The sequence below is a fragment of the Cryptomeria japonica genome, chromosome 4, assembly GCF_030272615.1.
Source record: "Cryptomeria japonica chromosome 4, Sugi_1.0, whole genome shotgun sequence".
NCBI lineage: Eukaryota > Viridiplantae > Streptophyta > Pinopsida > Cupressales > Cupressaceae > Cryptomeria > Cryptomeria japonica.
This window is the reverse complement of record NC_081408.1, coordinates 11,237,244-11,251,491: the sequence shown is the minus strand read 5'-3', so window position 1 is coordinate 11,251,491 and position 14,248 is coordinate 11,237,244. Positions and strand designations below refer to the sequence as shown.

The 14,248-nt window shown below is 40.4% G+C and overlaps 1 protein-coding gene across 1 annotated transcript; it reads left to right on the top strand.

Moving 5' to 3' along the window:
• The first annotated feature begins 3,137 nt into the window (after positions 1-3,137).
• Positions 3,138-5,843, top strand: LOC131040772 (disease resistance protein TAO1-like). The gene is made up of 5 exons (XM_057973731.2): positions 3,138-3,223; positions 3,491-3,651; positions 4,192-4,736; positions 4,828-5,106; positions 5,202-5,843. The coding sequence occupies exons 1-5, from the start codon at positions 3,138-3,140 to the stop codon at positions 5,841-5,843; spliced, it is 1,713 nt and encodes a 570-aa protein (XP_057829714.2).
• The last annotated feature ends 8,405 nt before the right edge of the window (positions 5,844-14,248 follow it).

The window sequence follows — 14,248 nt, the reverse complement described above, 5'->3', positions numbered from 1 at the left end:
AAGAGATCAAGTTTGTCAGCACCTTCCTTCTTAGGAATGAGAACCAGAAAAGTAGCATTCAAGGCGCGAAGCATCTGCTTACTATGAAGAGACTCACAAACCACCTCTAGCAAATCCTGCTTCACAATATCCCAAAACTCCTGGAAAAACTCAACTGGGAACCCGTCAGGGCCAGGGGCTTTCCCTTTGTTCATCCCAAACACCACCTCCTCCACTTCAGACAGAGTTACCAGACGAATAAGAGAAGCATTCACCTCATTAGAAATTAAAGAAGGAATACAGGCAAGGACTCTATTTTCATCAGCCTCAGCAGGTACAAAATCCTCAGTGAAAAGATTAGAGTAGAACTGACGAGTCTCTCTAGACAGAGCATGTTGAGTAGAGATTGAAATACCCTCAGAGTTAACAAGAGAAGAGATAAAGCACTTATTACGACGAGCTTGCACAAAATAATGGAAAAAGGCCGTATTCCGATCACCCTCTTGAAGCCAATCAATCCTAGCCTTTTGTTTCCAGAAAATCTCTTCACGGAGCTCCCACTCTTCCACCAATTTCAGAACCTGGGATTTAGCATGCCCAAGAGCCTCCGAGAAGCCCAAATCCCGAATCTGACGGGTAATCACAGCAAGGCGGTCCAGCGCTTCTCTCTTCCTAGCCCGAAAATTACCAAAACTCAACCTATTCCATCGCTTAAGATGAAACTTAACATATTGCAACTTCTTAACCAGAGAATACATAGATGTACCATAGGCAGGGGCGCCATCCCGCCACCATTGAGCCACAAGATCACCTAAAGACGGATCACGCAACCACATGAGCTGGAATTTGAAAGGGGGGTTCTTAGGATTTGGAAAGGCTGAAGTCGAAAACTTAATTGGCCAATGATCAGAGCCACGCCAGTCAAGAATCTCAGAGCAAATGACCAAGCTACCTCTAACCCAAGAGCAAGAGACAAGGAAACGATCAAGCCGCTGGGCAATCGCTTCAGGCCCACTCTGTCTATTATTCCAAGTGAAAATTCCATTAGAGGGTTTAACATCCATCAAAGCTAGAGAGTCCACATTAGTCCGAAACATATCTGAAGCAGGGCCAAGCCTAGGTAGCCCTCCCCTTTTCTCTTCCAAGCTCAACACAGCATTGAAGTCACCAGCTAAAATCCAAGGTAGAAAGGGAGCACAGGACCTAACATACCTGATATGAGCCCAAAGCTGGGATTTACCACGAATATCAATTGGAGCATAAACATTACTAACCAAAATAGTCTCACCAGATTCCAAAATCGAGGCCACCATAGAAATAGCAGACTGGCTGGAAATCCACCAATGAGGGACAACCTTACGAGGATCCCAGAAAAGAGCCAGACCCCCAGAGGTTCCCCTAGATCCAATACACTGACACTGGCCAGAAAACCAAATATGAGGAGCATGTTGAAACATGAGATCCACCAGAAGCTTAGTTTCCTGGATACAAAAGATATCAGGAGAATGAACAGCAATCAAATCTTGAATAGCCTTTCGACAGGGGGTGCTATTCAACCCCCTTGCATTCCATGAGAGAATAATCATGAGGAAGGTTGAGAGAAGTGGGCCTCAAGAGTCTTAATAGCCCCAGATTCCACCAAAAGATCCCCAGCAGATTTAAGCTTGTCTGCATCCTTCTTATGACCAACTTTCGAAGAAAATTCAAAATGTCCCTTCTTGAGAGGGCGTTGCAGCACCCCCAAGGAAGGAGACGATCCTCGCCCTTTGCCTGAAGAAAACACTGCCTTAGCCAACTCTGCTAAAACAATATCATCCTGCACATCTACAGAGGCCCCAAGAGGCTCCGAACTCCCCTGCACCAATGCCGAAGATGAATTCTGCACAACAATCACTTTCTCCAGCCCGGTATCCATCCCAGTATCCATACCAGAGGCCCCAGCAGAAAGCTCAATAGGAATCCCTTCCTCCACAGCCTGATTATCCAAGACCTCAAACCGATTGAAACCCTGATCATTCTGACTATCCTTAAAGGCCCGCTTGTGCCCTCTCCCTTTATTTCTCTGCTTAACAGGGATAAAGCCATCCTTATCAGGCCCACCCTCAACCCCAGATTCCTTCCCTTTAACCCCTTTCTCCACCGAGGGCCCAGAAGAAGGAGAAGAAGACACCCCAGCAGCTTTGGGTGCCCGAGGACACTGGCGCTGAAGGTGTCCATACTCATGACAGAAGCGGCAACGAAAAGGGAGGGACTCATAATCAAGCGATTGAATCCACGAAGCCGAGCCAATAAAAATTTCCAAAGAGTCTGGCAAAGGATTATTTAAATCAATTTCAACGCAGATGCGAGCATAAGAAAATACCTTTTTCTCCAAAGTATTTTGAGCAATGGCAGCCAGTTTCCCCAACAGAGCAGCAATTCGAAGCAGAATATCCTCTCTCCAAAACTCCAACGGCAGCCATGGAAGACGCACCCAAACAGGAACCCGAGAAGGAAGATCTTCTGTCGCATTAAAACCACTATGCCAGGGCTTAATGAACAAGCCAACATGATTGTAAAAATATGGCCCTCCTTCAAAAACATGATTACGGTCCGAGATACTAGAAAAATCGACCATGAAATAGCCATTTGCAACTACCAATAAATCAAAATCCCCCTCAACATGCCAGGATCGACGGATCCAAGATTCTAATGCTGAGAGAGGAATCCGAATACCCAAGAACTTGCAGATCAAAACATGTTGGCTCCAGTAAGCGATATCATCCTGGACAGATTCCAGAGAGATAACCAAAACAGGCTGATCTTGACTCCGCGACAGACATCCATTCACTTTCTTGAGCTTAGAGCTCTCCCCCACAAAAGATGACTCCAATTTTTGTGCATGCATAGCCTTTGAAAGTTTTTGAGATGGCTTCGAGCCTGTAAAAACCAGACTATTGGAAACCACCACCATAGTCCCACCCAACTCACTCGGGCTCCAACCAACCCTTACTCCACCGCTTCCACCAACCACTTCCCCCCCACCGAACAATCCTCCCACCAGACCGTCACCCACCCAAACCCCCGCACCACTCCACACCCAGCAGCGAACACACAAAGGCAAACAGGAAAAAAGAAAAGGAAAGAACACATGTAGGAGCCACCAAAGGGAAAGGCACATGCAAGAGCCACCACGCAGCCTTAGAGGCTGCGCATGGCCTTACCTGCGCACAGGAACGCCATCCGCATCAGCTATATTTCATAGGTTCTTCGTATGTGTTTTCGAGAAACTTAGTTTCATTTCAGCTCTACATCAACAAGTTTTCTGGTCAAATCCCTGAAAACTTTGGCGAGTCACTGTATGCGAACAATTTCACAGGACAACTACCCAGTTGCAAAAATTTTCAGGGTGGTTTAAAAGTTTTTGTTTTTAAATAAATGATAGAAAGACTGAAGTCTCTGTTTTTTAAATCTGGAATCACTTTATTTCTAGGTCTATTTAATGTAAATCTGATATTTTAATTGTGTGAAGGTTTCTTACTGCTTCCGTCAATGCCGATAGTATAAAGAGTTTCCAAGTCAAAATAGACCGTTTGTATGATGACCTTATCTTGTGGGGCGTAACTGACATGGAGAAAAGACTCACAAAGATTGCTTCACAGTCACAAGAACTCTATGCATACCAACCAGCAGGTAGGATGTTTTTGAATTTAAATAATCTTTTCCTGTTATGTTTTGAGTTTTCCCACAAAATCTAATTCAGCTTTTCCACAAAATCTAATACAGTTGGAATTGAGAGTGGATGAGAAACAGTAATCCGACTGTTAGATTTGAATGCACAACATACGTCAATACAGGTAGTGGTTGTCTATGGATTTGGAGGGATGGGCAAAACGACACTCGCTGATGCCATTTATGCAAACATCGACCTCCAAAATCATAAGCATTGCAGAATTCACATGGAACAAAACTGTACCAAGAATGATCTTAAAGTCCTCCAAGAATATATTTTGAATGGATTGTTCCACCAAAATGTGAAATTGACAGACTGTCACCAAGGTCAGGGAATGATCTGGTCGTTCTTCAAAAAGAATCCTGATCAACCTATATTTCTATACATTGACAATGCTCTGAATAAAGCAGATCTCAAACAACTTCTACCTGCAGAATTGGGCAGTTGCCTTCCACCGAAGAGCAGAATACTTCTCACTACCTGAAATCTCCGAGAGACAGACATATTTGTCACCTGGAATATCCAACGCCAACAATACTCTGTGAGCCCTCTTCCATCGCTAGAGGCAAGAAAGCTTTTGTTGAAGAATGTTCCAGAGTACAATGATGAAAGGAACATAGATTGTCTGCTCAAGCTTTGTGGTGGCATTCCGCTTTTGCTGGAAATAATTGGCTCGCAATTGGCCTCCAGTAGCAGAAACACAAATAATAATATGGTATTAGAGTTGCTTAGAGAAGGGGAGGTGGTGGAAGAGGAAGATATAATTGACAGAATGGTTGATTTTGTATACCTTAGATTGTTACCTCCTGTTAAAGAAGCTTTTCTGGATATCACATCCCTGTTTTGTTATTGGCCAAGTGAAGAAGTAGCATACATAGTTGGGGAGGAGGAATTCAGAGCTCTTGAAGATGCAACATTTGTCAAGACATCAGAAGATGGTCGTGTGATTGTTCATGACATTGTTCAAGCAAGAGGGAAAAAAATGTCAGAACAAAACAGAGTCACAGATCCTGAGACTTTGTTGAAATGTCTGCAAGATGAAGAGGTATGTTATGCTTAGAATTACTCTTGTCAATATTAACAGAATGTGTTTGTTATTCACAATCATAGCAGTAAGTTTGTTTATTTTTGTGCAGAAACTCAAAAATTTAAGAGGCATCTTTCTTAATGAAAAATATGAGCACCCTTCAATCAAAATTAATGATGATCATCTGAAGTGGATGAGCGATTCATTGCGAGTGCTATCTTATGAAGGATCACAGATAACATTCAGGGGGAAATGTTATAAACCATTCAGACAACTGAGATACCTCCAAATTGCAAGTAACATTCCTGATTTACCAATGGAATTCGAGAAACTTGAACACCTCTCCATATACAGGGGGCCACTCATGCCAGGCATGAGTTTTAATGAGGTAATTTCTGCCCTGTTAATCATTTCAATAAGCTTTCATCAGATTGTATAATGACAACTGACAACCTTTTTCATAATTGTTGTGCAAATCCGTAGTTTCCTCCCAGTCTGCGCGTAATGACCTCACTAAACCTCACGAAGATGTATGCTTCTTCAAAGAACAGAGTTGCATATTCTAAAATTCCTGCCACCAAAGCCACTCCAGATTCTTTGCTTGTAAAATTAAGGTTATATGGTTTGAAAAATATGGAGAGGCTACCAGATGGAATGGAAAATCTAACAAAACTAGAGCAATTATATTTAAGAGGTTGCCATCAGTTGAGGGAATTACCTTCCAGATTTGGGCAACTGAACAATCTAAAGGAGCTGCGTCTAAGTCAGTGCCATGAATTGAAAGAGCTGCCTTCAAGCATTGGGCAACTGAGTAATTTAGAGTCACTGCATTTATATGACTGCTCTGCATTAAGTGTATTGCCTCCCAGTTTTGGGGATCTCATTTCCCTAAAAACTTTGCAATTGAGTTATTGTTCAGGTTTGAAAATGCTGCCTTCTAATTTTGGGCAACTCAAAAATTTGGAAGAGTTGGATTTGAGACATTGTTCTGGGTTAGAAGAATGGTCATTGAGCTTCAGAGATCTAATAGGGATGAAGAAGATGGTTTTGGTGGGTTGTTCTTTGAAGCTGAAAGAATCATTACCCCATCATATAAAAGAGAATTGTTGTATTGTATTTGATTAATAATTTCTCCCATGTAGAAGATTAATTATTGGTCAATTAAAAAAAATTTTAACAATCAAACCGAAAGAGTGAGTATACTACATATGGGAGTTATTATTAATTTTAAAAAGTTTGTCCACTTAACATGGATTTTCATATTGTTAATAGGGAGATGTGCTTAAATTTGAGGGTGAAAGCATATTTTTTAATGATTAGTTGACTTAAAAAAATATATATTTTGTTTGTTAAAATATATGTAGATATTATTTGAAGATTTATTAAAAAAATTATCATGATTTTTTTTTAATGATTATGTTTGTTTAAATTTATTTTTAAAAAAATCATAAATCTTTTTTCTGTTTTGGTAGGAAAGATAGGATTGTCTAAAGATAGGATACATAGTGTAGCATCCTAAATTGTACTCCCTACAATTTTGTCCTCACCTAGGCTTGATTTTGGCCTTTTGTCTTCAAGGCCTGATTGCAATGTTGATTATGCTCACACCACTTACTATTCTACAATTTCATCAATTTCCCAGTTTCACCTTATTTCAAAATCTTGATTTCTAGGATCAGGACTTACCATGGTCTAGTCCCATTGCGCAACCTCTAAATATTCCATTTCTCGTCACGTTGTTATTGCCATTGTGTTTCTCGTTTCTAATAATATAGCACTACAATTCTCCAATAAAATATCTACCTTATGAAAATTGCTTCAAAAACAATTGAAAAAACAAAAATTACATCAATTCCATCCAAAACTCTCCACACATATAACAGTTGTCAATATGCCCACACAACCCAATATTTTTATAGGGAAGAATAAACTACACCAAACAAATATTGCATAGCTGTTAATTGGATCAATATAATTTTTTTCTCATTCTATTCATATTTATAGGAAAAATATTTGAGTATGTTTTTTTTTATAATTTATAGTTGATCAAAAACATATGTTAGCAGATGGTTTGTGTCACCTCATCCAAAATTAATTTATTCTAACAATTTTGAGTGTAAATATCTGTTTTCCAATGCAGTTGGGAGAGAAGAGTATAAAAGGATCTAGTTCAACAGTGAGCTCTTATACCTGGGAAGGCCAAAAATTCGTTGAGATAATTGAGGAAAACATTGACAGATTTCATAAAATGGTAAAGTTTCTATTTGAGAAATATAAAATCAAATAGTAATAACTAATATCATTCCTATATGATTTCATTGTATCCAGTTTCAAATTATTGGATGGTTGTAACTCTAAAAATTTGGGAAATAGATTATAGATTGTTTATATATACTTGAATAAAGCTTATTGTAGTGGAGTAAATTTGTTACCTCGAGGATGATAAACCCAAGAGAAAAAATTGACCCTCTAATACCTTCGTTATACTCACACTAATGGCGAGCCAAGGGATGAAAATGACAAATTAAGCTAATAGACTACAAACTAAGACTCTCGGGCGAAGGCTAAGCCTTTGTCCCAAGAGCGACCGCGCGGGTTTGGGACACCAGTGCAACGCATTGTCGTATTATATGGACGAGGTACATAGACCGTATGAAAAGTCTTATAAAATGACTAAACTATTAAATAAGCAATGCGGAAAATGAAATAAGTGGAATATTACAGAATACAAAGTGATAAAATAAGATGAATGAGAATGAATGAGAATAAAAGGAAACTTATAGTTGGTCCATGATTGAAGCCTCCTACAAGAAGGTAATTCTTTCACACTGCCAACCTACACACAAGCAAGAAGGGAAAATGTTGGGGTTGTGTTTTGGAGTCTGCCTAAGTCAAACCCCCGTTTCGGTGCCTCCACCACCATGGACAACGGGAAAGATAAAATGATAAAGACAATATAGATATTATAATAGATTCGAAGTGAAGAAATGAAAATGTGTAAACAAATCGAGTAAAGGTGAGTAAACTCCCCTTCTACGATTCGTGAAGATGGCACTATAAATTGTTCGAAGGATTGCAACAATGGTGGACTGTAGAGTGTTGGAAAATATGTGAATATTACTCAAGAAGATCACCAAGGGCTCCCACCTACAAGAAAACATCCAAGAATCCCAAGGATGCCCTCCAACCGGAGAGATATAGGCTCTCGACCAAAAACCGACGTTAGTGGGCACATGCAGGGGCATTACAATTCCTTTCGAGCACAGGCATAATGCTCAAATGACCACCTATGGACTGTCAGATTCACGAGACACTAGTGTGTCGTGCAGGCATCTCCGCGTTGTGTTAATGTCCCAAGGATGATAGGTTGACAAAGTTGGTGGGATTCTGGTCTAGAGATGATGAAGCGATCTAGGTGGACAAAAAGATAAGAGTGGCAACACACAACCTCTGATGATGTGGGGGAAGGCATCATTTGTTGCGATGAATTGTACAAGGTGTAATTTTTTATATTATATTTTGCCCCCACTAAGCGATCATGTCTTTGCTGAGAGATGCAAAGCTAAAGTAGAGGAAGATAAAGAAAAGAGTCACGATAGGGAGGCAAAATTTCGTTGATTAGACGAGGTTGCCCCCAACAAGAAGTTTGAAATAGATATTGCCAACTGATACATTGCAAACATGCTAGCTATAGACTAACGTGTTGGATGGTAAGATAAAGGATAGATTAAGATGGATGATAGATAAGATAGTGTAACAAAAGCGAACCTCACTTGGAGGAAAGCCCCTTATTATGAAAAGATACAAGATAAGAGGTTGTTGTGATATGGGATACGCCAGTATGGATAACAAGGTGCGTTATGCTAGATAGCCATACGATAGGGCGATGATGAACTCTAGTATGGATAACCATACGATAGGGTGAGATTTTTTCGGCATGGGTAGCAATGTGCTAGATATCCATGCGATGGGGCGATCAAAGATAGATTTGATAATCAGTAGATTGGCCCCTATAAAGACAAACATAAAAAAGAAAAAGATCAAATGGTTTGGCCCCCATCTGGGCAAAAAGATCAAGTGGCTTGGCCCCCACTTAGGCAAACATGAAAAAGAACAAGATCAAGTGGTTTGGCCCCCACCTAGGCAAGTATGAAAAAGAAAAAGATCAAGTGGTTTGGCCCCCACCTAGGGAAGCATGAAAAAAATAATCAACAAGAATCATGTAAGGGACAAGATAACAAATGCAGATATGATGGCCCCCCCTTAGAATGATAGGCATGAAAGGCATGCCATTCTAAGGAGAAGAGTGGTCATGCCACGTTAGCAAGATGTTTTCGTGGAATGCCACCATTAGTTGGTGACACAAATATGTCCACAACATCAATGATGAATGCAAGAGGACAGGGGGATCCGATAGTTTTGGCATCAGAACCCATAGCAGTGAGAAAATATATGTAATATAACTTCTAGATGGGTATATCATCATAGCACCAAAGTTCTCGGATCTGAAGAAGAGCACATGAAGACAAAGATAAAATAAAAATTTGGGTCAACATGGAAGAAAGGAAAAGATGCCCCCAACGCTTTGCATTATCCCCGAATGTCAAAAAGGTAAGATATGACAAATAGAAGAAGTTGTACAGTGAAAAATCCCCTATATCTGAGCACCTACAAAGTAACTTGGGTCCTCCAGCAGAGCACAAAAGACAAAGACAGTCAACCACCTATATCCAACCACAGGAGAACGCAATCAAGCACACACATACTATGCTACAAGATAAAGAGAGATAGGGCCCTAGAGGCCTTCAACAACCAGGTCATCATCTTCTGAATCTATATCATATGGGGAAGGAAGATGAGATCGAAGTGGGACAACAACAAGAGTGGCACCAGGTACCTCACCATTAGTAAGGGCAAGGGACACAACAACATCAACGTCTGCATTCACAGGCTCGGAGGAGGTAAGGGTCAATGATCATGTGAAGATTGTTGACAAGCTCAGGATGTCCTCCAAGGAGTTGAACAAGCAAGCCTAAGTAGGTGACTCACTCGGAGAAGATGAAATGATAATAGGACTACAAAACTCTAGAAGAGGGGCAGTGACAAACTCAAGAGAAGGTGGAGCCTTCTTAATCACACACATAGAGACAGGCAAAGCAGCAGGCATTGAAATAGGTAGAGAAAAGGACGAGGAACATACCTACGAGGGTTTCTGCCATTGAAACTATGAAATGGGGCCCAGATCAAGCTTGTGTTTAGGTCGGATAGGAGAAGCGAGTCGACTATCAACCGTCGCAGGTTGAAAGACTCTAGGAAAGCTCTGATGCTAGAATGTCTATGAAACAGGGGGAGCAAATAAATCTGTGCTAAACACCACCTGCATATGTAGCATACCAATGGGCTGAGACAATGGAGGTACGTTCGACAAGGAGCTGATGAGGGGTGGCTCTAATGAAGGAGCAATGAAAACTTGCACTCGCTTCAGGGGAGGCTCATCAATAGGCCCTGAAGCAGCAGGAAACAAAAACAATGATGATGTAGAAATAGGAGCATCTAATGAAGCAGGAGCTGATACAATAGAACTGGGTGTTGCAAACGCAACAACATATTATAGAGCAGCATCATGCTCTTGAGCCATGTCTCGTCGATAGTGCTTACGCTCATGTGCACACTGATTACAACAAAGATGAGGGACACCAACGAAAGCTTGAGAGGACTTGGGAGCATCATGCTCCATAGGAGAGGTCTTTGAAACCTTATCGAGGACAAGATAAGGCCCAACTGATGGAACAAGAGGTGCATCTGAGAAAGGTACTATGTTCACAACAACAAGCACCCTACGTCTCTTAGCTTGAGGAGAACTTGGAGGTATAGAGAGCGTTGACATGGGTTGCAAAATAGGAGCAAGTGGTGATGAATGAACATGAGAGTAACACGTCCCTTTCTCATAGCAAGAGGGCTAAGGGATATCGACCATGATTGGGAGCTCAAAGGGAGGGCAAGCTATAGACTTTGACAGTGTGGGTGCCTTTCCTTTATCTGCATTGGGTGTAGTCATGGGAATAGAAGACACCAATAGAGGTTGTGCAGTCCTAGGCCAATGGGATGGTCTATTCAAAGGAATGGGCTTATCCTTAGTCCCCGATGATGAGGGTACATGAGGCACCACCCGCTCCAACATAGGAATAGATGGAGCAAAAGTTGATGCAGGAAGAGGCAATGAATAACTAGGTTGAGTTGACTTAGGGGCTAACTCCCCCGTCTTATACTGATAATATGTGTGATACATCAAGTCACCATGGGGAAGCATGAGCGCTATCGGAGCAGGCCAAAAATGATCCAGCAAAAAGTCCCTACAAGCTACCAGGGGTCAATATCTAGTATCCTGGATAACATGCACCAAAATCTCATGAGGAAACTTAAGACATTTATGAATCACTGAAGGGACTGCATCCATAGAAATCAACCAAGAAATACCTAGTTTAACCTAAAATATGTTTGATTCAGGGGTGATCACAAATGTGGAAGACACAACCTTGGGTCCCACGAGGACCGTCAAGGTGATGCTACCCAAAGGAGAGATAGAAAAGTTGTCAAGTGTTCTCAGAGTTTCCCAACATTCATCATATGTAGGCCTATGCCAATCGTTCATGAATAAAGTCTCCTCTATGATAACATTGCATCTGCAGGATGGTTCAACCATCACAAACTGTGACAGTTTGATCGTTTAGCTTAGTAGGGGTGTACAAAGGAGTAGGCTCTCCATAGTATGGGGCATCTAGAGGGGTGAATGATAATGATATGTCAAAAACCTTCCCCTTTTGGCTAGGAGGTGAACAAATAGGAGTGATGGTGATCATGTTCACAAATGGGCCATCATCCAAAGGAGGATCTAATGCAGAAATGAAATTTGTTGAATATGGGGGAAACAGATCAGTGTAGATTTGCAGATCCTTGTTAGTATTATCAATAAACTTATCTTACTTATGTTTTCGCACATCAACTTTAATCACCTCACTATCGATGTGGTCTTGGAAAATATTTCGAAGACGATAACATCTCTCAGTGTCATGACCAAGCACATGATGATAGTTACAAAATTTTGATCCATCATACCAATGCGTGTAGGGTCTATTATCGGACATTGGTCAAAGCTCGGGAAGGGTAATTAGATTATCTTTTATTAATCCCTGCATTATGCTCAGGTACGAGTCATTTAACTTAGTGAAGACACTGTTTTGTTGTGATCCCTGAAGGATAGCCACAACATTAGCGGCAACCTTGTTCTTTTTAGACCCTTCTATGGACGTTCTTGCTAAGGACCCATCACGAGGGTTCGAAGTAGAATCTTCGAACTGCGACATGGTGTGTTGGTAGTTTGTGAGTGCAGAACACATGTTACCAATATTTTGGTACTAATTAAGGGATAGATTCTCCCTTAATGTCAGCTGTAGTTTGCCAATGAACATCCTTTGCAGGTCACTATCTGGCAAGGCAAAGGGGATCCTAGTGGAGATTGATTGAAACCTTGAAATAAAATATGCAATCTTTTCGTTGGGCTTCTTCTTACAGTGAACAAGGTCAACAATAGTGACCCTACTACCAATGTTAGCCTGAAACCATCTAAAAAATAGATCTATAGCGTCATAAAATTGCAACCCTTGCAATTTTCGACCACATTATGGTCCTCATGCATGCAAATTAAATCCCTAATCTTGATCGAAGACCAGAGACTTGCTTGACACTTAAAAACTGCATCTTTCTTACCCTCTGCACCGCATGAACTGCATCTTGTCCTGGAAAAAAGGGTAGGACAGGGGCATGGTGCCCCTGTCCCTACCCTATTTTGGGGCAAGACCCTTCCCAATTTTGCATTGGAGGTTGTGCATTGAGCGGGAAAACTCCCCCGATGTCGGCCTGTGATTGAAAATCAGTCTGTTAACCCTAATTGAGAAGTATATAAGTTGCATTCACTTTCCCATTTTGCATGGACGATAAGAAAAGAGTTTTCATAAGTGAGAAGTTCATGAGATCACGCATTCAAGCATCCCTTTCAAGCATTGAGCATCTCAAGTCTCCTTTCAAGGATAGGTGTTCCATTCAAGTCAAGGATTCAACCATTGAAGAGGAGATTCATTCCAACATTCAACTTCATACAAGCAATTCTATCAACATTTCTATCACAACCTCCCTTGAAGTGATTTACATTTTAGTCTTTCATTTACATTTACTTGCAAGTACTTTCTTTCATCATTTGGTTAATTCCAAAACTGGGGTTTGACCTGAAGGCAAACCCCTAATCCCAACCCCTTTTCCTCTCTTTTCTGTGTGTAGGTTGCAGGTGCACAACTGTACTTTCAGATTTGGACTCCATTTACAGAGGCAGAAAAACCTTTTTCATTTCGTGGATTTTTTAGAGGACCATGTGCACTATCGCCACAGTTCGGGCAACTTTTATTTAAATTCCCAGGGCGGCTTCGTCTCGACATATTATTGCCAGATCCAAGTGCACAACTTCTATCTCAAGTTATAATCAGATCTTTGTCGCTTTTTCACTTGGTCATAAGTACACAATTTAATATATTCAAATCTCATTCCAGAAGAGAGGATTAACTTACCATTCTTATATCACTCAGAATTTAATCTCCTTCTCTGGAGGTTGAATCTAGTGCATTTCCCCCCCTCTTCTAATGTAATGCATGAAAAGTGTTTGAAGGGAAATCTGAAGTCAAACTTTCATCTCTCCTTGGAGGGAAGAAAAGCTTTCATCTAGATCTCTCATTCACTCATTTTTTCCAACATTACATTTTGGTGAACCCGACATCTTGCATGCTTTCCTTTGAACAAAATTGCAAGTCTAATTTTTTTGCACACTTAGTGGTTAACTCATTCAAAACCCTAGTTTTAAAATTGAAATTGAACTTTTATTTTGCTTGCTATTGTCTTAGATCTGAAAAATTGTTTTCTTTGTCAAATTCAATTTTCTCCTTGTCTTTTTCAATTTACAAAATCAACTTTACAAAATTAAGTGGTTAATTATTCAAACCCTAATTTTATTGTTGCATCTATTTCAACCAAAATAGATGCAACTTGCATAAATACAAGTGGGGGATTTTATAAATAAATTAGATTTATTTATTTGGGATGATCAATTTAATTAAATGTAAATTTAATTAACGGCTAGAAAAGGTTTATATGAATTTAACTAAATAAATTGAGTAATTTATTTAATCAAATAGATGAATGCAAAGAAATCAATTAAATAGAATTTAATTAATAAGGGGATATGGTTAAAATAAATGTTCACATTAAAAACCCCATGACTAAGGTTTTCGGCTGGGTTGCTTTTTTTGCCTTTTTAGTTTTCCAGTAACGCAGGGTGTTCAAGACAATTGTTAGCTCGGCGTTACTCCCTCGGTCCATATTTGGCATTTAATTTTTGGAGTAGTGCGAAGGTGACAAATGGAAAGACATGCTGACTAGGTTTCTTTTCAGGGCCCACCTTTTAGCACAGTAAGAAAACGGTTACC